The sequence below is a fragment of the Polypterus senegalus genome, chromosome 10, assembly GCF_016835505.1.
Source record: "Polypterus senegalus isolate Bchr_013 chromosome 10, ASM1683550v1, whole genome shotgun sequence".
Lineage (NCBI taxonomy): Eukaryota > Metazoa > Chordata > Cladistia > Polypteriformes > Polypteridae > Polypterus > Polypterus senegalus.
The window spans coordinates 175,707,387-175,730,894 of record NC_053163.1 but is presented as its reverse complement, the minus strand read 5'-3'; the positions used below and the strand labels follow the sequence as shown (position 1 = coordinate 175,730,894).

General features: G+C 35.2%; 1 protein-coding gene across 5 annotated transcripts in view; it reads left to right on the top strand.

Annotated features, from left to right (window-relative positions):
- srsf11 (serine and arginine rich splicing factor 11) overlaps positions 1-23,508 on the top strand; it is a 35,057-nt gene that overhangs the window by 6,669 nt on the left and 4,880 nt on the right. For 3 of the 5 annotated variants that reach the window (XM_039767809.1, XM_039767805.1, XM_039767807.1), the window contains exons 2-9: positions 2,262-2,395; positions 4,834-4,943; positions 7,554-7,646; positions 9,904-9,953; positions 14,826-14,956; positions 18,524-18,605; positions 19,247-19,372; positions 20,217-20,306. In XM_039767809.1, the coding sequence (XP_039623743.1) occupies positions 2,262-2,395; positions 4,834-4,943; positions 7,554-7,646; positions 9,904-9,953; positions 14,826-14,956; positions 18,524-18,605; positions 19,247-19,372; positions 20,217-20,306 (816 nt within the window). The remainder of the gene's footprint in view (positions 1-2,261; positions 2,396-4,833; positions 4,944-7,553; positions 7,647-9,903; positions 9,954-14,825; positions 14,957-18,523; positions 18,606-19,246; positions 19,373-20,216; positions 20,307-23,508) is intronic. The other 2 variants (XM_039767806.1, XM_039767808.1) reach the window with 1 other exon arrangement.

Genomic DNA, 23,508 nt, shown 5'->3' with positions numbered 1-23,508 from the left:
GAGACTATACATGAGGAATCTGAAGTTATATCTTACCTTTTATATAGAGGGCAAAGAGCTATGGCAACTGGCTCGTTTCTAAGGGGTAACATCTCTCAAAGCCCGTGATGGGGCTTTTTGTATGTTAAAAATAAAATTGTTGCTCTCTTCATCATGCAGAAGTTGTGAAGGTGACATGATGATCTGGGGAAAAAAAACTGCGTACAGCATGTGGAGTAATGTGTTTCTGAGTGTAGATGTTCAAAGTTTTTAATTTAGTTCTTCAAATTCTAACTTTAATGCACATTTTAATATGAATTGGTGCCCTTGTTTGTAGTGCGTTGTAGTACTTACATTTGTAAGCAGTGGCATATAAATTCATATTTCATTGGACATTCTTTCTTCCCTGCAATATTCTGAAAACAACACTTACCATGGACAGAGTGTTTTAGTATCATAGTCAGGCTATGATAACACAGTCTTCAGTTTGGATCCTAACTTGGCCACTGTCTATGTATATTTTCCACCTTCATATATTTATGTGGGTTTTTTTCCCACTTCCAAAGGAAGTGAACTTTGGGTTAATTGGCATCTCCAAGGATGGTGTATAATTGCGCCCTATCCAAGGCTGATTCCAGTCTTGTGCCCATTTCTGCCAGCCTAGACACCTGCGCCCTGTTATCCTGGACAGAACGTCAGGGTTAGAAGATGGAATGGAATTCAATGCCATTTCCTTTTATCACAAACAGAAAAATTGTATTGATTTTAGAAGTACTGTAATGAGTTTTGTTATGATAGTGCCAGAATGGGCAAAAAAGGAAAAACAACTTTATAAAGAGGGGGTGAAAAATCCTGGTTCTTATTTTCACTGTACCAGTAATATGTCATGCTAAATGTGGCAATGAAACCCCCCCTCCTCCAGTATACTAATTAGCCTATTTAAAAAAAGAAAAAAAGACTGCTGCTCATCACTGTAAGTGCATGTTTCATAAATTTCTTTAGCTTCTGATTTCAACATGTACCCCAGAAGCCTGCAGTCTCCTGATCTGGTTATGTCCGTACAATGTTTAGTATGCTTACTAGTGATTTCTTCATCATCTAGTTAACAGTACAAATGTGTGACATTTACGTTACTCCTAGGAACACAGTGATCTGTTAATTTCCTCTCTCTGCCTCTCCCATCACAAAACTTGATGCAATATGCATTGTTCGTTTTTACCTCACACTTAAAAGTTGCTAGTAAACTAACTGGCAGCTTATGCCAACCAATCAGGCAGGCAGCTTTTCCTCCCATATCTGCCAATTCTTATTCTGTTTGTAAAGTCTACTTTCCTTTTAAAATATTAACATTGATTTATTTTTTTAAAGCCTGGTGCTTTCCTCTTTTAGTATTTGTTAATTACAAAATATTTTATATGACTGGCTTGCTACACGTCAGTTTTTGATAGCACCGTATTAAATTGTCATGTTGTTTCAGCAATGTTTTTTGTCTTCTGCGTATCTAAGTCCTTGTTACGCATAATGCATGATATTTGAATATTTGCTCTAATAATGCAATAATTTCTGTTAAGATTGTGTATGTGATACCTTTATAAACGCTGCAGTCAATAATTTGTTTTTTTTTCTTTTTGTTACTTGATGTGGTTAACTTTATATATAAAAAAAAAATATATATAAATATATGTAGGCTTAAGGAAATCTGCAGAAGTCAGGTAATACCCTAAAATCAGAAGCCCTACAAATGTTAAGTTAAATGAATTATCTAATTAATATTTCTAGAGAATGTACGTAAATTGCTGCGACCTTTGGTTACTTTATTTTTTCAATATGTGTTTTTTTTTTTTTAAATGCGATAGACGTGCTGTAACAAGGTATATTAACTTCTGTGTTCTGTGCTTTTGCTGTTTTTCACCTGTGTAATAACTCCTGGCTACACCACATAGCAACTGCAGTTAAAGGTAGGAGGCTCAAGACAATGTTATCTTGATGCTTTTGTACTAGATTCCTAAAATTAACAAAAACTGAGCATTAGACATTTTAAGATTTGATTTCATTTGCAATAATAAAATTTGCATATTTCACAGTTCATTGTGTTATCTTTTTGTAAATCTACAGTTTAATAGGCATCTGCTTAAAAAAGAAAAAAAGCTGATGATAAATGTAATATTTACTGAACACAGATTTTATAATAAAATATGCAATTGTTTTTTTAAAATATTAATTTAGATTCTTGTAAATGGCTATCTGTTTTTCTTGCACAACTAGTTTGTATTTTTTTCCAGTGATTCTCCCTTGCCAGTGACTTCACGTGTCTGTTTTGTAAAGTTCCATGAGTCCGACTCAGTTGGAGTGTCCCAACATTTGACAAACACAGTCTTCGTGGACAGAGCCTTGATAGTGGTACCATATGCAGAAGGTTTGTGTTTCAAGTTTTCTATTTTAATTTTCTTTAATATGCCCTGTGATATTTGCAATACAAAACTAAGACGGTCTGGCACAGTCCATTGGTATACTGTTGATTGGACCATTTGTAAACTGTGTTAGGGATATATATATATATTTTTTTTTTGTGCAGTGAAACTTTGTGTTTGGCTTGAAAAGTCTATAATTGCTTGCAATGCACAAAAGTAAAAAAATGTCTGTTTTTTCAGTATTTTGTAAATTCTCTTACTTGCACCACTTAGTGATGCAAATGCAATAATAATATTTAGCAAATTGTAATATACTTTTGAGGGATTCCATACAGTATACCAAGGGTTGATTGCAGTGGTGGTTGGGTGGCAAAGATCATTAAAATATAAACAGCAGAGACTTCATTTTAAAAACTAAATTCATTTGTGACCATGATTTTCCCATTTAGATTATCATTATTAAACTTTTCTCTCTGTTATTTGTGTGTGTGATTTTTGTAGTGGAGAAGGCAATTGCAGAGCCCCCTCCTTGATGACTGAAACAGTGCGTTCTCTGCAGCGAACAGGGGATTGTAGACATTTACAAAAGGCCAGCAAGCATTCAAGCCCCCTGTCCTTTCCTGTGTAAACACTTAATAACTCTCTTCTTTCTTGTTTTTTTTTGGTTTGTTTTTGTTTTAGGACTTTTAATCAAAGGGAGAAATTATAGCAACTTAACATCTCAAAACTGGTTATTTTAGTTTAACAGAATATTGTTTACATATTTTTCTATGGAAGTAAATGAGTTCACATTTAAGGTAAATTTATTTGGAATCACTTGTAGGGATACCACTTTTGACATATTAAAAATTCAGTCATTAAATATAACTCAGCGTTTACATTTTTGCAATCGAGAAATCCAGACGTTCCGTTTCTGGAAAGTGGATAGTACCTAGACACGTTACTTCAAATAACAGAATGTTTTCAGATTTCATCTTGTTTGAGATTCTAATTTGCTTTTAAGTTTACCTTATTTGTAGCCTTACATTAATACACATGCCCATCGCTGGTGTTCCACAAGCTAATGAGTATTCCTTGTTTAATTATGACAAGAATAATCTCTTTCATATAATACATTTACAGGGAGAACAAGCAGCATTGGACTTAAGTGGTTTGTCAGCTGCTTTTTTTTCTTTTGCCGTACAAGCTACACTTCTATATTTAACATGAGCACAGTACTAATGATATTGCACTACAGAATGTATTAATAAAGTCCACACCACATAGTAGCCTACAGGAAGAAGGGTTCAATACATTTTTTTAACAGTGGCTTTTCTTTTTTTGTTGTTGTGTTTTACAGTTCTTTTTCCTGGTTCAGCCAGAACTATTTACCAGACCCTGCTGAAAAAACCACTCGACAGTTTTGTCTTCTGCAGCTAATCCAGTTTCTCAAGTGCCCTTTATATGTTGTATGTTTGTTTGCTAAGGTGGTAGACAGTTTTCATTGTTTAAATATAGATGCTGGTTTTTCTAAGCAGCTATGGTTTTAAATAATAGAATTTCACTATTTTGGGCATTGGGCACAACTATACTTATATATTAAGGGCTTTTGCTGGCAGGAAATTTTATGAGGGTATTCAGCTTTGTTTGCCCTGTATTGGTGAAACTGGAACTAAATGTGAAAGCAAGTTCACATGAAGAAACAAACCATTGATATATATTTTTGCAGTTCATTTTAATTTTTTATGACCTTTTAAAAAGGGTCTCTAGTTTTCAGTGAGTTTTATATTAGATCAAATGCAATTTCATGAGGTAAGATGTAGATAACCAACATGTTGGATAATAGATCAAATATTGCTTTCTTGCAAAGCTAAAATATATGAAAGTAACCAGCAAAAGCCCAAGAAAAGAACTGATAAAATTTTTGTTTTATGTTCAATGTATTATACCTGTTTATGGTAAGTTTATGCGATTCATAATGAACTGTACCATGCTGTTGACCCCAAAAATCATAAACTCTTTTGTTTTGTGTATCTTGATTTTTCTGTGTGCTTTATAGCGAAGCAGCCAACGCGAGTCGCTTGTTCATAAAACATCTTTTGAAACTTGAGAGCACACCCCACTGGAGAACCGACTGTGCTTGCTTACGTTTGGTTCATGACTTAAAAATCAAGTACAGGTGATAACATCTTGGCAGTGTTAACCAACAATAGTGTGTATTGTGATATTTATTTGCTATTAGTATCCTGCAGTATTGCATAAAGTGACGAGAAACCATTCAGATCTGCACAACCTCAAAAATAATTTAAAGATAACAGTACAGTTATTTAATTTTTTCAAAATTAAAATAGCTGAAGATATGTAGGAGCTGAATTGATGGAGTCTTCTGTTTCTGGGTGTATTTGTGTTTAAATATGTTACTAGTGTATTTATATTTGTTTAATACTTGTTTGTTTTCCTGCAGGAGTAATTCCTGATGAGGCCAAAGCTTTGTCTTTGTTGGCGCCAGCCAATGCTGTTGCAGGCCTTTTACCAGGAGGGGGTCTTCTTCCTACACCAAATCCACTTGCATCAGTAAGTTTAAATATAAAAAGTGATATTCTATTTCTTCTTTAATTCTTTGTATTAGTGCTGGGCAGTGTGACCAAAATTCTATATCACGGTATTTTTCAAAATTATACCGGTTTCATGGTATTCAATGGTATTTTTTTCCCCATGCGTGAGTGGATATTAACCACATTTTCCACTGCAATTACTTAAGAATAACCTATTCCAGTGTCATGAGAATTGTACAGTACATTGTACAAAAAAACATTTTAATGTGGACACAAGTATTAATACAGGTTTGCATGGCCCCCATGAAGTGATAGTTTTAAAGGAAGTGGCACTAATGAAGAGAATGAATCACATTGCATGACAGTTGCAGTCAAAATACCTTTTTATTGAACAAATTTTACAAACAACTTAAATTAAAATTTTGACAACATATTTTCCACCATCCAAATTGGCATTTAGACTTAAACTTAAAATAGACTTAAAATATCCAGAGGTGCTTGTCAAAGGTTGTATTGCACTGAACATGTCTTAGAAAAGGAATAAATAGTAAATATTTTTTGTAAACCAACTACACTTTCTGTTAATGTTAACCTCTGTCCACTGATACGTTAAAGTGACCTTTTAAACAACTTTCCCATCATTAAACTGCATAATATTTAAACTAATAAATAACAATAAAATAAATAATAATGCAGCTTTCAGTAATAATACTATTACTTCAAGACTTCAAGCCCAGGTGCATTACACAATATTCACCAAATAAACATAAAATAAAATAAAACAAGTGCAGCTTGGTGATGACATCTTTACCAACTGAACCATCATTTAGGCAAATTGCATTAATATGGACCTTGCCTCAACCTAAGCTATATACATAAGTAATAAAACAGCTATTTGCATTTATAATGCAATTTCCCCTTGGGATTAATAAAGTATCGATCTATCATATAGCCCTATGGAATCGTATTAGGGCCACAGTGAAGGGAAAAAAAACCTATATGTCAAGAATAGTCAATAAGTTGACTTTATTCGCAACATTTTCACATTCTCACATTTGTCGAGATTAAAGTTGACATTTCCACTTTATTCTCAGTTTATTCTATAATTAAAGTAGAATGTTGTAAACTAAACGTCATCCTAAAATCAATATTTAATTTACTAGATTTTCTTAAACTGTCATAATGTAGCACATTAAATGTTTTGTGTTAAATGTTCCCTGACCCAGTTTTTAATCAATACGCGCTTCTTAAACTGACATCCTCTACACTAAGAGGAGGTGCAGGCAGCGATCACCACACATAATACATTCACTTCATGATATTCCTGCTCTCTGAAAATTTAGACTGCTTAGATATATACTTGATATTTTCAGGATAAAATGCTTTAAAGCAGGTATTAAACATACACGGTAGTGTGGCGGTAGTGCTGGTATGAGCAGTACTTGCACTAGCAGCGTCATTATAGTATAACAAAACCCCACATCCTACATGACTTTGAAAGGAAACTGAAGCACGCCGAGTAAACCCACCAGAAATACATACAATTTCAAGGCATGGAACACCTGAGACCCCCTTGCTGCGAGGCAGCAGTGCAACCTCCACGCCACCGTGCCTCCACATGATTAATACATGCTTTAATGCATCTTAGCATTCTAAATGTTCAGGGAGCAGGAATATCATGAAATTAATGTATTCTGTGTGCTGCCTGTGCCTCCTCTTAGTGCAAGAGGAAGTCAGTTTAAGAAGCATGTAGCGATTAACATGGCTCGGGGAACATTTAGCACAAAGCTTTAAATGTGCTACATAACTTATGAAGGGGTTTGAGAAAATCTAGTACATTAAATGTTCATTTTAAGATGAAGTTTAGTTTACATTGTTCTATTTTAATGACAAATTATGAGAATAAAGTCAACGTGTCGACATAAACGGTGAGAATAAAGTAGAAATTTTGACTTTATTCGCGTCCTAAGCGTCAAAATTAAATGTCGAGAATAAAGTCAACATGTTGTCACACTATTACACAGTACCAAGGTACATTACACAATATTGAAAAAAAAAATTTAAGTACAACTTGGCTTGCAGTATTATCCAGCTGTACAAAAACAGTATTCACAAATTTGAACATAATAGTCCACATCCGACCTTTTAAAACCAAAGTATCTCCAGGCAACAAACATGACTCCTTTATTTCGGAAAAAGTTCTTCTGTGTCATCATGTTTAACTTTATCATCTGCTACAGCTTCAGTTTCAGAATGTTGTGTGTCCATTTTCACCACACAATACTTCCACTACCACATGTATTACGTTGCATACGTGTTTAGAGGTGTAGCAGTGAAAAAGGGCCCCTGCACAATACCTCCACTAACGCATGCACTCAGTTGCATGCTTTTGTAGCGGTGTAGCAATGAAAAAGGTCCCCTCTTAAACAGTTTCCCGCTGCGCCAAGTTCAGAACGTTGTTTATTCAATTTAAACTGATATTGCGGTATAAGAAAAATCCATAACAAAAATAAAAAATGGTTTTCTGTATGAACCGGTATACCGCCCAGCACTACTTTGTATTTGCATATTTTAAAATCTAAGATATTTTTTATATGAACAAGACTTAAATTGTCAAATAATCACACAGATTGGAGCTGTTCCATTGGCTGCTCTTGGAGCTCCTACGCTTGACCCAACTCTTGCTGCCCTTGGGTTGCCAGCATCAAATATAAATTCTCAGGTAAGCTCTAGTATCATAAATTGTTTTTTATCTATATCAAACAATCTTTCTTGGGTAGGGTTTGAAATTTAATGTAAAAATAATTATAATCTGAAACTGAGTTATCATAAACAAGCCTTGAGGTTTGAGTTTTAATGCATCATGACTTACTTCACACTTCCGTAGGATCAGCCCTTTCCTAATTAAATGCCTATAATATGTAACCTGAAACAAAAAATAACATATTTAAAACTGCCAGTGTTGAACTTGATTCAGTCATGTTGTGTACATGTTTGCTGTTCCAAATGTAAAACTCCACCTCCACAGGCTTTAAACCATCTGTTTTCTAAATATAAGTGATGTGTTTATAATTATGAGATTGAACAAAGCTTATTTATTGTAAATACATTTTTTAAACAGGCTTAATACTCATTATTGGTAGAAGCAGTTTAGAAAGCGACAATAAGTGTATTCATGATAGTGACGTTGGAAAATATGCCACATATAATGATGGTAAGGAGACAGTGTTTTCGTACTGCTTTCAGAAAAAACAGTGAGTGGTTTGTCCGTTATCTTTGAGCACAGAGATATACAGACTGCTTAGTCTTTACACAGGATTGTCTGCTCCATGCTCCCTGGAAAAAAGGGGGGCATCCAGCTGCTTTAGTTTTCTTGCAAAAAAGCCTTTGTAGTGTGGTTTAATGGAAGAAAATGGGGGTGGTTGACAAAAGAGATCTAAAGATATAATCTAGAGATGGATGATTTTAAATTCTCTTGCTAATTCAGATGGTGTACAACGAATTTAGCAGCAGTCTACACATGCTGATACTCATTTTGGTTAAGTCCTCCCACTTCTTCCCCTGTTGCTCGGTCGGTGGGGGTGGAAGTGGTTTTGCTGCTGATGTAAAGCAGACATTGATTGTGCCATATGTACATTTATTATGGTGAGATTTACACTGTGTAAATAACGAAGGGCATTATTTTATGCGAGTTAATGGAAGACTTACTTTGCGATTTTTATAAAAAAAAAAAAATTGCAGCAACTACTAGGAATACTTTTGGTTGTAGCCACATCAAAAAGCTGGTTTTAAATGGTCAACTGAATTATGGTTCTCTCTGTTTTAATAACACTAAGTAGTTTGGTTTGCAGTTTAGACTTATATTTTTCCAGTTGCAAAACACATTAAAAGAAATGCTGAGGATTAGAGTTGCACCGATTAGGTTTTTCTGGACCAAAGCTCATCACTGATTCTTGCACAGCCATTTCTTTTATCGTGTGGTCTGTTCAAATGTGACCCATTAGAACTGGGGCTGTGATATGATTGCTGCTGGAATCCCTGGATAGGTTAGCATATGGTGTTCGCACATTCACGTCTGTAGGAGTTTTGATCTTTTCTGATCATTTTGATTGTGTGTTTCCATTGTTTTTACTATGGTCAGATAACTATCACACTTGACTCCTTGGTGGCTTTTAGTGCACCAACAAAAATACTTTTCTGAGAATGTCTTACTAATCTAGTGAACCGTGAACTCATTAATATAATATTTACAGGCAACAGAAGTGAAGAAGGAATCTCCTGCTTTTATCTCTGTAATGATGCTTGCAATAGAAATTTGAACATGTTTAATTACTTCTACTCTGTAAAAAATAATAACGGGGTAACAGTGCTGGAAAACTACAGAAAAACCCACATTTTAGAATTGTATAGTAACAACCCTGCACACGGGTTGTTTTGAGGGTTACACAATTGCAGCAGCAACATTTATTTATATGGCACATTTTCATACACCAGTATAGCTCAAATTGCATACTTCAGGCAATCAAGTGGGGTTTGGTGCTTAATGTGGTATAATGGTGTGGCACACCAGTGAGGATGGAGTGAGACGAAGGGGCTTTTAGAATTATGTTATTTGCTTTGGAACTGTTTGGTACCAGTCCTGACGTCTGAAAGCTGGTATCAATACTGAAGTCAAAATTTTAGAACCAGTCCAACACAAGATTGTTTAACTGACTTTACTGGCACAACTGTAAAACTAGTAACATAGTACACATGCACATATCTGAATTCCCTGCCCGAAAATCACACAACTGGCTAATGATCATTAAGTTATACACCAATTTGTCAATCCAAGCTGATGCTGTAAACTGGTGCTTCATTGCTGAGGATAGTTTTTATAATCAAGTTATTTTCTTTTGCAACATTGTATATAAATCTTAGTCCCACTTGTCATTGGCTTTTATGTGTTGATTGTTTCATTTTTTTTTTTCTCCCCCAAGTCACTGGCAGCTGATCAGCTTTTGAAGCTTATGACAACAGTGGATCCCAAGTAAGTTTATTTTTGTGTTATTAAAAATAGGCTTTTTTTTTTTCTTGAGTACTTGTTGGGAGTTAGGTTTGAAATGTAGTTGCTGAAATTGTGTTTACAATTTACAATGCTGGAAGTGGCTGGTCTTAAACATGAAGAGGTATGTAGGCTTATAAAACACAGCATGAAACTTTAAGGAGGAAGCTCATTACTTTTGCACTATTTGTGTATTTATATTTGCTCTTGTTGTTACTTACCAGGGCACCTTTTGGTAACCCAGACTGTTCTGTCAAGCCCCCCAAACCTGCCGAGACAGTTTTGACTGAAAAAGTGTTTTATTTAGAAGTAGGAAATTAGAAAGTAATGTCTTGGCATGAGGTTTCCATTTTGAGTATGTTATAGGTTAATAAGTTGTTAATGAGAATTAACAGATGTAAAAGATATTCGGCAGTTATTATAGCCTTCTCCCGTCAATGTTTTTTATTATTAAAATCAAAAATTGTAATCAATTTTGGTGGCACGATATCAACATTTAACATGCATCTAGTAGCATTATAAAAAAAATATTTAACCTATTTCAAGTAACTAAAAAAAAAAAAGGCATTTTTGGAGGGAAAATATAGAATTGTTTCTGGAAGCACTCTTCCTAATTGAAGAATAATCATGGTCCTAGCTTAAACTTTTCTTTTTTTTAAAAAGGTTCCAGGGCCTGCACTTAGATTATTCCTGGGTTTGAATGGGTTGGCTCAGACTGATTGAAAGGTTGAAGAGGAAATAACAATTACTGTATAGTATTTTGAGAAGCAAGAAAACACTTTGTTGTTTGCTCTTATGTACCTATTTGTTGTTTGGAATATACAGCATCTTTGTAGTACGTGGATGGTGTGTTTGAAAGATTAACACTTGATGGCTATATAGTGCTAGTGGAAGACTTGCCTCCTTAGGTTGGGAGTAATAAGAATATCTGGAAAGGTGTGCACAGTTTAGCATGGTGAATTGAGGGCTGCTTTCATTTTCCAGAGATACATGCATTTTGCACATTGTGAGCATACGGCTTAAGGACTTTACATAGGGACTATGCAACATGAGTAATGCATGATTTTTTTTCATGGATATTCTTGATATTGTTTGCTTCTGTCCAGTGTTGCTCACAGTTGGTTCAAAGTATCAAACTTTGTCCTTTCACCACAAAACATGAGATTAAAATTTTTTTAGGCCACCAGTACAAACTACATGGGATAAGTAACATAAAAAGTATCATAATTTTTTGGGTGGAGTATTCCTTTAAAAATGATCACATGTAACACATTAACAAAAAATAACAGCTTGCATAATAATCAGGGCACTATAAAGTGGTGGCCGTGTGATTTAGCTTGTGCAAGTAAGAGTTTCACCATACTCTATTTTTTGTAAACAATAAACTTATATAACTATGAGCAACAGTCAAACACAGCAAGTGTGGACACTTACTCAGGCTTTGAGCCTGTATTTCTCCCATGATCTCATAGCATTTGACCACTTAAAATAAATGTACACCTTTTTTATTATTTATTTACTTGTGATTAGTTTGACCAAACAACATACTAAGTAGAGAGAAACAAATATGTAAAATAATGCCTGTTGAGAATAAATGCCTTTGCTGCCAAGAGTGGGCTTTATAGCTACTGCCACTATAATACCTAGATGCATTTGGGAATAACTCCACTTTATTATGTAAAGCTGGCATTTATGTTGATGATCAGGATGAAGTTCTCGTACATCATTAATAATTGAGTTCTGGAGATATGCCTCTGTTTTATGACATTAGAATAAAAAGTGATTTAAGCCAGAACCACCAAATGAACAGATTGCTTATTGAACTTGTTAGTTGGAATGGCACATTGCTTGGTGCTGATGCCTCAAGAATCCAAGTGTGAATTTTGGAGATTGTGCAATAATTTTGTGGGGGTTTTCCCTAAGCTCCCCTATTTGTTACAGTATACCTTTCCATTTTTTTAATTCCATCTGCTGATATGTGCATTTTCAAAATATTTTAATTGAAATGCAGTAACCTGCTCAACAGCTACAGTCATATGCCTTATTATTTCATGATATTCTACTCCATCATAGCTTCCGTTATACTGGCCATTGTTTACATGAAAACTCCACCCACGCTAGTTGCTGTAAACAGAGAAACAAATACATCCTTTCCTCAGTAGATCGTGCCAAGAATCACTGATAAAAAATGAATCGGCCAGCTTGTTGTCATAAACATAGCTCAGAAACATGAAAATTATGCTTTCTGAACTGAAGACTTTAGAGTAGTTGTAGTTGTATTCATTACATTTTGAGGCTTTTGTTAATTGTTATAGAAAAGACCTGCAGTCAAATACAGTATTTTTGTTTTACAGGACTTTTTGTTTTAATCCCCTGTCTAGCCTGCTTTCTTAACCTCTCATCCTACCTATGCCTGTTTTTGTGTGTACCCCACCTTTGTCCCATCCTGTCTTGCTTGCAGCATTAAAATGATGTGCTATAACACAAAATATTAAGTTGTGTTAAACATGGCTTCCAGTACAAGGCATGCCTCTGAGTGATGAAATTCTGTGTAACTTAAAACCTTTTCCAGAAACGATGTCCTGTTGTTGAATATATTAGTTTCTTGAATTTTAGGTTACTTGTCACTTTTGTGTTTGTGAATGTTAGCTTAGTTTGGTCTTTATCAGTGGCACATGAGTTAATGCCTGATGTATACCTGATGTATGGTAATATATTTAAACCTTTATCATAGCAATAGATTGTTATGCAGTTTATTGTCTCATCTATGAGGGAAATGACTGCTGTATGTCTCTTTGTTTTTTTCTTCTTCCTTTTGACATTTAAATGCCTTTCAAAAAGGACACCCATTTTATGGAACCATTTTTAGGACTGGTGAAATCCTTTATAGTTAACACCAACACTCAGTTTCACACTACTCTCAGTAAAAACATGTTACATGACAGAAGCCTACCCCACCGTTTCCATACTTTTGCCTACTCTGTCATTGCATTTTGACCAAAACAACAAGCTAACTTTTAGACATTGTTGTCCTTTGTTGACCATTTTTTTTTAACTTATGAATCTGTAAGTGCCTGAGGTATTTCCCATGATCTTGCTGAATGTTTACAGATTTTGACAATTAATTTTTAACTACATTTTAATTAAATTTTAGTATGAGAAAATTTCACCAAAGTCACAATATGTTTTGTTAATGCCGTGGTGGTTCCACTTAAAAACAGTCAAGCTAACTCTTAATAAATAAAAAAAAAAATATTTTGAATTTTATATTTTTGAATATCTGAATTTGGAAATATTTGTTTTTCAATCTTATATTATCTGAACATCTTAAGTGAGTTTATGTAGCATAATTCTTGAATATAAGGCTGTCTGTCTTTCTTTGGTCTACAACAACAATGAACAATTCACTTAACCTGCCTAATCCAATATAATGTCCCAAAAGTATAAACTGGAATATGTCATTCTGAACATTCTAATTAAGAACTAAACAGATTTGTACACATTGATTCAGGGAAAAGAAACATTTGTATTGTTCTAGAAAATCTGATACTGGCTGGAGTTATTCAGTTTGCTTCACAACACACCATCCTTGATTGTACTGTTATTTCTGTTTTGTGCTCATGTGGTGGTGTTCTTTATCAGCTATAGTCAAACACGTTAGTCAGTTTGAAACATTGTCTATATCTATTTAACAAATTGTTTGTGTAATATGTAAAGTTAAAACTGATTGAAAGTTTTTCTTTAGGACCCTGACTAATAATATCCACTGTTTTGTAAAATTTGCATGTGACAGTAATAACTGCATAAACCTATTGGTGGATTACTGTAGTTTCCTTGCACTAAATAGGGTATGATCATGTGGTTTTTTTTTTTCTTCCCTTGACACCCCTCTGGACCTTCATTCTTGCTTAAGTTGATCATAGAAAATCTGAAATGTGGTTTCTATGATTTTTCCATGTTCCTTTCCATGTGCTTTTTCCTTGTATACTCCTACCCGCATGTCAATAGGTTACTTATTAGGTTAAATGCCACCTATAAGTTGTCCCAATGCGTAATGTTTAGAACTATTTAGTGGTAACCATATGTGTAATTTTCTTTTCCCTCCTTGTGTGTCCTTTTTCTGCTTTCTTTTATTATTCCTTTAGTTTTATATTTGCATTTATTCAGAAACATATAACTTTGTCTGCATTTTTGTTGAACTTTTGCTGTTGCACTGTCGAGAGCATATTGACTAACTGCATTACGATGAGGTATGGCAACTGCTTCATAGCTAATAGGATATCCCTACAACGGGTGTTGAAAACTACCCAGCACGTCATCGGCATCCCGGCATAGTGTCTATGGCAGGCTCGCAGCATCATCACGGGTGCTTAACACCCCAACCATGGACTGTTTACTCTCCTTCCACCAGAAGGCTCGGTAACAGTTTATTTCATAATACCATCACTATTCTGAAATCTCAGCCCTTAACCCTCAATAGCTGACTTTTCTAAATGTCAATAACATCTGACTATACTCTGTATACTTTCACATGTTTACATACATCTGTTCTGTACATAAAAATATTTCACATATCTGTATTCATCATGTTTTGTTACTTGTATGCTGCCTTATTGCACCTTACTGTCTATTGCATTGTATTTTACTGCAGGTCACTTTCTGGTTAGATGCTAAACTACATTGTACCTGTGCAATGACAATAAAGTTGAATCTGATTTAATCTAATTTATATCATAATTATCAGAACAGTTAGCGGTTACCTACATATTAATCAAAGCTCTACATAGATATTTATTGGTTTAGTGTTTTTCTTATGTACAGTATAGATAATTGATAATAAAATTCTTCCTATTTTAGATTGAATCATGTAGCTGCGGGACTGGTTACACCATCACTGAAAGCTGATGCTTCCAGCAAGGAGATAGAGGAGGCTATGAAGAGAGTGAGAGAAGCCCAGTCATTAATATCTGCGGCCATTGAGCCAGGTAGTAAGTGTCTGATTGGTAAATATTGTGGCACCTATGATGAATCAAGTGTTGCTGCATTTTTATTATATTAACAGTTTTAAGTTTTTAATACTATACCAACATGTTTAAAATAATCACTGTATGCGTTTGTTTTTTGTTTTTTTTGTTTTTTGTTTCTCTCTTTGGTGAACAAAGGAGCTCTCAAATATCTATCACAGAAAGCACTCCTCTGCTTAGTTCAGTGTTTGGAGGAAAGTTGTGAATGCCTGCTGCTCTGTTTCGTTTGATACTACAGGAGGAATTCAATCATCATTTGTGCAAGCAATGACTTATTCCAAACTTGAATGTGATCCCCTTAGAGGTGTTATTCTAATTGTTTTGTTTCAGTGTTATTGAGTTCCATCATCCTTTAGTTTTATTGTTTTCCTGTTAAGATTACCTACCCTTTTATCTGCCCAATACAAACCCCTGCTTTTCTACTTAAATATGTGAAGTAAACTTGGAATTGGAAGCATCGATACTCAACTTCTGTGGTGTAGGTAACCTGTCTGAAGTGGGAACCTTCTGAGAGAGAGTCTGACCTGACAGGGTTTATTTATTTATTTTATTAAGATGGCTCATTTAGAACATCCCTCATCTGCCATGTCTGTGGTCTGGCTTTTGTAGTAGTAAATTTGTAACACTCTGGTTATTTTCCCAAGGGTATCTATGGTAAATATCAGATAGTTGCATAATTTTTAAATGTGCCTTCCCCTTTTAATTTTCTGATATTACAGTAACAATTGAAAGTGATATACTAACATTTCTGGAGTGGATAATAAATATTTTTAAATACTTGATTTGTTTTTGAGATTTCGGAATAAATTTAAATTAGAAGCTACACATCTTCAGATTATTGGAAAATCATTCAGATCATGTGTTTACTTTTATTGATATATTTTTCTTGTTCCTTAATTAAAATGTTAAATATTTTGAAAAAAAAAATTCTCTGGAAATAAAATGCAAAAATTACTTAAAGCTTTTGGCCAGACTTACAGATCAAAATGTAAATCAAAAATTCCGTACTTCTGTAACTTATTTAAAAGTTGCTAAGCAAACACTTAAGAAACACTTAAAGATTAAATAAATAAAAAAAAAAAAAAATGAAACCACCCTGAAAAATATTGGGTTATGTATTTACTATACTGAATGGTCAGCTGCCAGCTTCTTAAGCACGTCACCCAAAATAACTTTTGTATCCGTTATTTCCCCCATTGTTTGCAGTAATTCCTGAGAATTATTTTTAACCCTTATGTAACCAGTATTCTTGCATTCCATTTGTGACAAATTCTGGAGCCATTCTGTTATTCCATGGTTACAAATGATAGAGCAAGTCATTATGTGCCTGAGAACAGTCAACCGACAAATTACTAGGTAATTTCAGGGGTTGTGTTGCCATATCAAACTTTAACAAATATCAGTAAATTCATAATAAACCTCATCAGTCTGTGTGCATGTGTACCTAAATAGTTTAACAGTGTTATTAATGATATAAGGCGGCATACATGTGTCAAAGTAGTTTAATTTGAGTAGCAGTGCATCATCACACAGCTGGAGGTCCATGTGAACTACCACAGGATTTCTTTTTTCTTATCAAAGGGTATCCCACTACCTTACGATTAAGTCCTGTTTTCTTTTTTGCGTATTCCAATCTTAATGTAATATTTTAAGGTAGTCAGATACAAAATTATTTCAAATGGCTTGTTTTAGTTTTAACTTTGTGTTTTCCGTTAATGTCAGGGTCACTTTCAGGAATATGAACCTGGTAGCCTACTTTCCCGTTGACTCTGTAGTAGTTCATAACCGAAGATGGACAAATGGTGATTGAGAGATGCGACAAGATTGTTTGTCCTAGAAGTATTTTTTTTTATCCAGAAAATGCCCCAGGTGTACTCATATATTCAGTAAATATATGTTCGTTAAGACCGGGCATAAGAAAAGGAAGTGTCTAGGAAGTAAATAAATTAACCAGTTAAAATTCTACAGCAGCATCTCTGTGAATATCACCTCTGTTTTTTCAGCCTTCAAAGAAACATGCACTCACACGTAGACTACAAACAGTGACACAAATCAATGGACTTGCCACCTTTCCAATGAGTACCACAAACAATAAATTGTTTCCCTGCTTACTCAGTCCTTGCATGGTACCTTCAATGGCCATAGCGACCACAGTTCTACTTCCGGGCGAATCTCCAATATCAACGCTGACCTGACACAATTTGCCCCAAACTCTGCTGCTCGTCCTATTCCAACACTGCAACCTATAGACGGGGTCACAGGGAGCACTCTTTGCTACCTCCGATCAGTATCCACAGAGATTATTCTGGATCCACCATCTCCTCTGCCGCCTTGCTCTCCTCAAAGATCCTATGCTTCATTCAACAAAGGAAATGGCCTATTGCTTGAGATCATTCAAACCAGCCTCACTCTCTCTCATTCAAATTGATACTCTAAACTGGTTCCTCTCTCCTTTCACTCACTCACTGAATTTTTCCTGCACGATATGGGCGTCACCCTAATTTGCTCCCAGTGCGACTAATAAGAGGCTATGCCGATTATTAAATTGTAAATGTCTTTAACTGATTCAATCTGCACTGGCATATCCCATCTTTCCACTGAAACCCTTGACGTGGAGTGTCACAGTTAAGTCTTCAGATTTATTCAATACTGGTATTATGCTGTGCTTATGCTACACTAGACTCTGGATCTCCGTCTTGACACGTTGCATCCTCCCACTTCAGTACATTCACATGAGTTTCTGGTTGGATTTTGGGGACAAAACATGGTGTCACTGTTTATCAGTTACTTGCAATTTTATTTTTTCATGAAAATAGAGAAAACAAAAAGTCTTTTGAGGTTTGTCAACTTGTTACAAATGCAATTCAATCATCAAAATTTCTTTTCTGGCTGAACAGGTTTATATTTTTTTATTTTATAAAATTGACTGAGATGAAAGGCTAACATTGCATCACAATTTAAAGTTGAGGCAGCTTTGTTTTATCCAAAAAACCTGACTCCATTAGGGCATTCTCATGAAACTCTTTCCTTGCCTGTTTGATAGGACATGCGCATCACATTAGTCATGTTATTTCCTTCACACCTACTACTTATTAAAGAAAAAAAATACTGCTTATCCTAAATACCCCCCTTAACATCTATAACTTTAAAAGATTTAACATCATGTCGTCTTTTTTGGGTTATACATTTTTCCCTCCACCAATAGCTGACCTTTGTTCCAGGTGTCTCTTTGATGTGGTGTTCTTCAGTTCTTTCCATTTAATGTTCTTGTCAAATTCTTCGAAGTCTTCACTTGCTCTGTGTACTCACTCAGCTTCTAGACTTTCAGTTGTGCCACATACTTTTATTTTCTTCATGCCACTTTTGAAATATTTCATGGTTTTTAGAAACCATCCTTTTTAAGGTTATGACAAATCTCCAACCATTTAATTTGTATGCTCATCTTTTAAATAGTTCTGCAATGGTGTACATTTTTCTTGGTTTTTAGTTTCCTCAGTTCTAAAATAAAAAAAAAATGTGCTTGTTCTTTAGATAAAAAAGATGATAAAAGAAAGCATTCAAGATCGAGGTCAAGATCAAGAAGAAGAAGGTCTCGCTCTCGCTCTAGACACAGGTATTTGATTACATTTAGAATATGAACTTTCATCCCTGTCAATACTAAGTGCCCTCTTAATTTATATTACACCTAGAAGTTTTGTCTAAGCTGTCACCAATTTCCTCTAACTGTTCCATGGGTTGTTTTGCTAGACTTGGGCATTTGTCTTCATTGCAGTTATGAGATATGATGAAATAGGTCATTTTAAATTTTTGGAAGTACTGTGTGAGACTTAATGAAGAAAGTCGGTTAAATAATAAAGCTTTATATAGGTACCTGTTCTTTAAGTTAGAGGCATGGTAATGGAAAGAATAAAGTGTTAAACAGAAAATCGGTAGAGAACTGTCAAAATAGCAAAATGTTAGAACCACTGCCTTCTATATACACTGAGCTTGCAAACAGAGCACTAATTAAAACAGGATTAGAATAAAAGAGGACAAGTATTTGAACTCGAGACATTTTGCACAGACCTAATAGATGATGAACAAAAAATATTCAATGTTATGAGAGTTTGATGTGTATTTTTTAGAAGCTAATTGTGTGACATTTCTAAAGTACCATCCTCTTCTTTTTTTAATTTTAGCATTTACATGTTAGTGTGGCTTTTTTTTTTTTTTTTAAATTCAAAGTTTTTTGTTTTTTTTTCTTCTTTGCGCTAGACGTTCAAAGAGCAGATCAAGACGAAGGTCTCATTCTAAGTCAAGAAGCAGAAGACGTTCTAAAAGTCCAAGACGTCGCCGATCACATTCTAGAGACCGAAGCAGGCGTTCAAGGAGCAAATCTAGGTTTGTTTGTTTGTGTGGTGTTGTTTTTTCTCTCTCAGAAAACATCACCCCCCCGACCCCCACCCCAAGTCTTGTAGCCTGTTGTTATTAAACTGTTAGGGTGTTTAACTATACTGATTTAGAGATAAATCTGACCCATCTTTTACAATGCCCAGTCTGTATTGATGTTTCAATTAACAAGCAGACTAACAGTGGGACTTGGAGTTTAAAGGCATATATAACTTAATTGTAAAGGGAAATCGATTTTTTTTTCTAATCCATCAATCAACATTTATTTATATAGCACATATTCATACAAAAAATGTAGCTCAAAGTGCTTTACAAAATGAATAGAAAAATAGAAGACACAATAAAAAATAAACATAAGTCAACACTAATTAACATAGAATAAGTAAGGTCCGATGGCCAGGGTGGACAAAAAAAAACTCCAAAAGCTGGAGAAAAAAAATAAAATCTGTAGGGGTTCCAGACCACGAGACTGCCCAGTCCCCTCTTGGCAAACTACCTAACATAAGTCAAACAGTCCTCTTTGTATTTAGGGTTTTCATGGAAGGACCTGATGATGATGGTGATGATTATGGTTGAGATAGATTACCTTGTGAGGGAAAACTGATTTGATTCTTATCATAGTGCAGATATGTGGAAACTAACTTTGCTATATAATACTGCATTGTCTAAATTGGTGATATCCTTAGTAATGTAACAGGATTAATGCTGACAGTTGCTTTCTGTATTCAGTGTTTTATAATATTTGCAAATTTCTACTGTACCTTTTAAAACCAAACTAAAAGAATAAAATTGGTAATTTTGGTGATGTGCTAATAGTCTCAATTTCCTATAACAGGGACAGGAAGAAAGAAGAAAAAGAAAAAAAACGATCTAAAACGCCACCAAAGAGCTACAGTACAGCTAGAAGATCACGCAGTCTAAGCAGGTCTGTTGATAACCCAAGTAACAATCTCTTGCACCATTTTCCACCTACTTTAAAATTTTCCGTGTGTCCAAGCCATATTTTCAGCACTCTCTCTTCAGCTGGGTTTTGAATTAACACTAGTTTTCCCAAAAAGCCTGTGAAAATAATTCTTCCTGACTACACTAATTTTCCTAAAATACATGAAGAATCTCGTAGGTCCTTATCACTGCACCAATTTTCTACCAATAAGCACTTTTTGTTTTTCAAATGTGTCAATTTGCGGCACTCAGCCTGCACTTGCCCATCCCGCTGTTCAGGCAGCTGAAGCAGTTACCCATCCACAGTTCTCACAGCTCAAGTCTGTATTAAGGATTTTATCTAGCAACTAGCAAAATACCCGCGCTTCGCAGCGGTGAAGTACTGCATTCAAATTTTTATTAAGAAGAAAATTAAACCTTTTTAAACTGTGGGACAATATGCCAATAATTATTTGTTAAGGATCTCTTTGTATACCATGTTGTCAGTTCGGCCCTCCGGTTGTAACATGACCAAGCTGTGCGCTGAGCTTACTCTTGAGCATGTAACTTACAGTTGGCCATGTGAACAGTAATCTTGTCTCAAATCTCACAGCTTGGATTGCTGCTGTCATAATCGGTTTGAGTTTCATGGTTTGTTTCAATTACGACAGTATTTGCAGGATTTGTTGTGTTGAAGTGACATTTGGCATCTGTCAAGCGTTGTAAGCACACAACCGGTTTCATCGATAAAATCACATCCAGCTTTTGAGAGTTTAAACATTCATAAACATCAAAGTGTCCACTACTGAAATCGTCACCTGTGAATCTAAGAAGTTTAAGAGGCATTGGCGGTTGTTGAAAGGTGTAAAATATTTGGCCATTTCGGTACACTTGAAAGCGACAACCAAACAATTCAGCGGCAGCCATCAACTCGCATGCAGAACCATAGGTGAAGGGCTTAAGCATTTCACTCTTCTAGTGCTCCTGTGTAGTATAATTATCTCCTGTACCGTCATCAGTCCACACCTTGAACCTGTCCCAGTCATTCAATACATAAGACAGAATGTTCCTGCGGATATCAAGAATGAGCCTGATATTGCCGTGCAATATGTAACAAAGAGAATGGAAAAGGTAGGTGCTATCTCCGGGCATGGAAACCACTCTGTAAGAGACAGTTCTTTGATCGATAGAATTTCTTGAAGATGGGCCCATAAGTAACAAAGACTGTTGAAAAGTTCAATATGGCGGCCGACAGTGGCATCATACTACCGAAATAAGTACGTACATTGGTTTCGGTTAGCACAGGGAAGCCGCCTACCAAATTTCGTGAAGATGGAGCCATGAATAAGAAAGTTCAATATGGCGGACGACGTTGACCCTTATGACCGGTACGTGTAGAATTTCGAAATGAAACCTGCTTAACTTTTGTAAGTAAGCTGTAAGGAATGGGCCTGCGAAATTTCAGCCTTCTACCTACACGGGCAGTTGGAGAATTAGTGACGTTTGGAAAATTCAATATGGTGGCCGACAATGGCGTCATACCACCGAAATAAGTACGTACATCGGTTTTGGCTAGCGCCGGGAAGCCACCTACCAAATTTCGTGAAGATGGGGTCAGCCTTCTACCTACACGGGAAGTTTGAAAATTTGTGACGTTGGAAAATTCAATATGGCGGCCGACAATGGCGTCATACCACCGAAATAAGTACGTACATCGGTTTTGGTTAGCACAGGGAAGCCGCCTAACACATTTCGTGAAGATGGGGCCATAAATAAGAAAGTTCAACATGGCGGACGTTGTCGACCGTTGCGTGTAGAATTTCGAAATGAAACCTGCTTAACACTTGTAAGTAAGCTGTAAGGAATGAGCCTGCCAAATTTCGGCCTTCTACCTACACGGGAATTTGGAGAATTAGTGATAAGTGAGTGAGTGAGTCAGTCAGTCAGTGAGGGCTTTGCCTTTTATTAGTATAGATGAGTTGTAAGGAATTATGTAGGTAATGATGTGTTGTGATTTGAAATACATACACTTCATGTGTGTTCTGTGTCTACAATGATCTTTGTAAATGTAGGTTGACATGAGATGTGAGGCAAGAAATGTATACATAGCTAAAAAAGATTTTTTTTTTTCATGTTATAGTAATAGTAGCATAATGTTGATGTGAAGTATAAATTATATAAAGACTGAAGTCCAAATAACAAATTAACACTTTCACAAAAGGTATAACAAAACAAGTGTGCTTTTATTCAAGAATCACACTGAGTAAAACCAAATCATTCAAATGACAAGTTGCTTTGAATGTGTTAAAAAAAAAAAAAGAAAGAAAAAAAAAACTCCAAATAGTTGATGCGAAATAAAGATGTTTGCATGCATTTGTGTGTTTCATTTTTAACTAGTTGTATTTTGTAGGCATGCAGTTGTCACAGTAGTGATGGCGCTTCTTCGCAGATTCACGCAGGTTATGCAGAGTTAATTTGCAGCCTCGCAGTTAAGAGGTTTGATTTCCGTGTCCTCTCCGTGTGGAGCAGATTGAGTAGAGAACAAATATATTTATTATACAATAAAAGCATACATTTAATTTGAATCTGTAACAGTCGGTGTAAATTTAGGATACTTGTAAAAGTTAGCACTGAAGGGATACAAACAGACACACAAGTGCAGGTGAATCATTTCTTCTTGGTATCTTGGTGAGCAGACATAGTAGTGTCTGGAATAGGATTACTATGTGAGGAAAACTCTATTTAGACTTCACTTTCAAGACATTCACAGCAACGTGTCATTTTGAATGATTTTTTATTAAGTTTTGTCTTTAAATAAATGCATACTTTTTTGTTATACCCCTTGTGAAATTGTTTGATTTTTTGTAAACCTCTACTCGATCAGTTGTTGGCTTGTTAATGCTGCCGTGCCGCGTGATCTGCATCTTGCACGGCACTTCAAACATTTAAAAGCCTGTACAGCAGCTGTGTTACTCTTTGTCTTTTATTTCCGGCCCCGGGCGTGGTTAAATCTTTTGGCACAAAGTCTTATGTCGCGGGACGTGAGTTCTTGATATTTTTTAGTTTATAAATTAAAAACGGAATAAGGATCTGAAAATCGAACAACATCACATTAAAGTTGGATAAATTCTGAAAAGAATGATACTAAACCTATGTATGTAGGTTTTAAAATAAGCCAGATTTTAATCGTGGCAAAAAAGTGGACA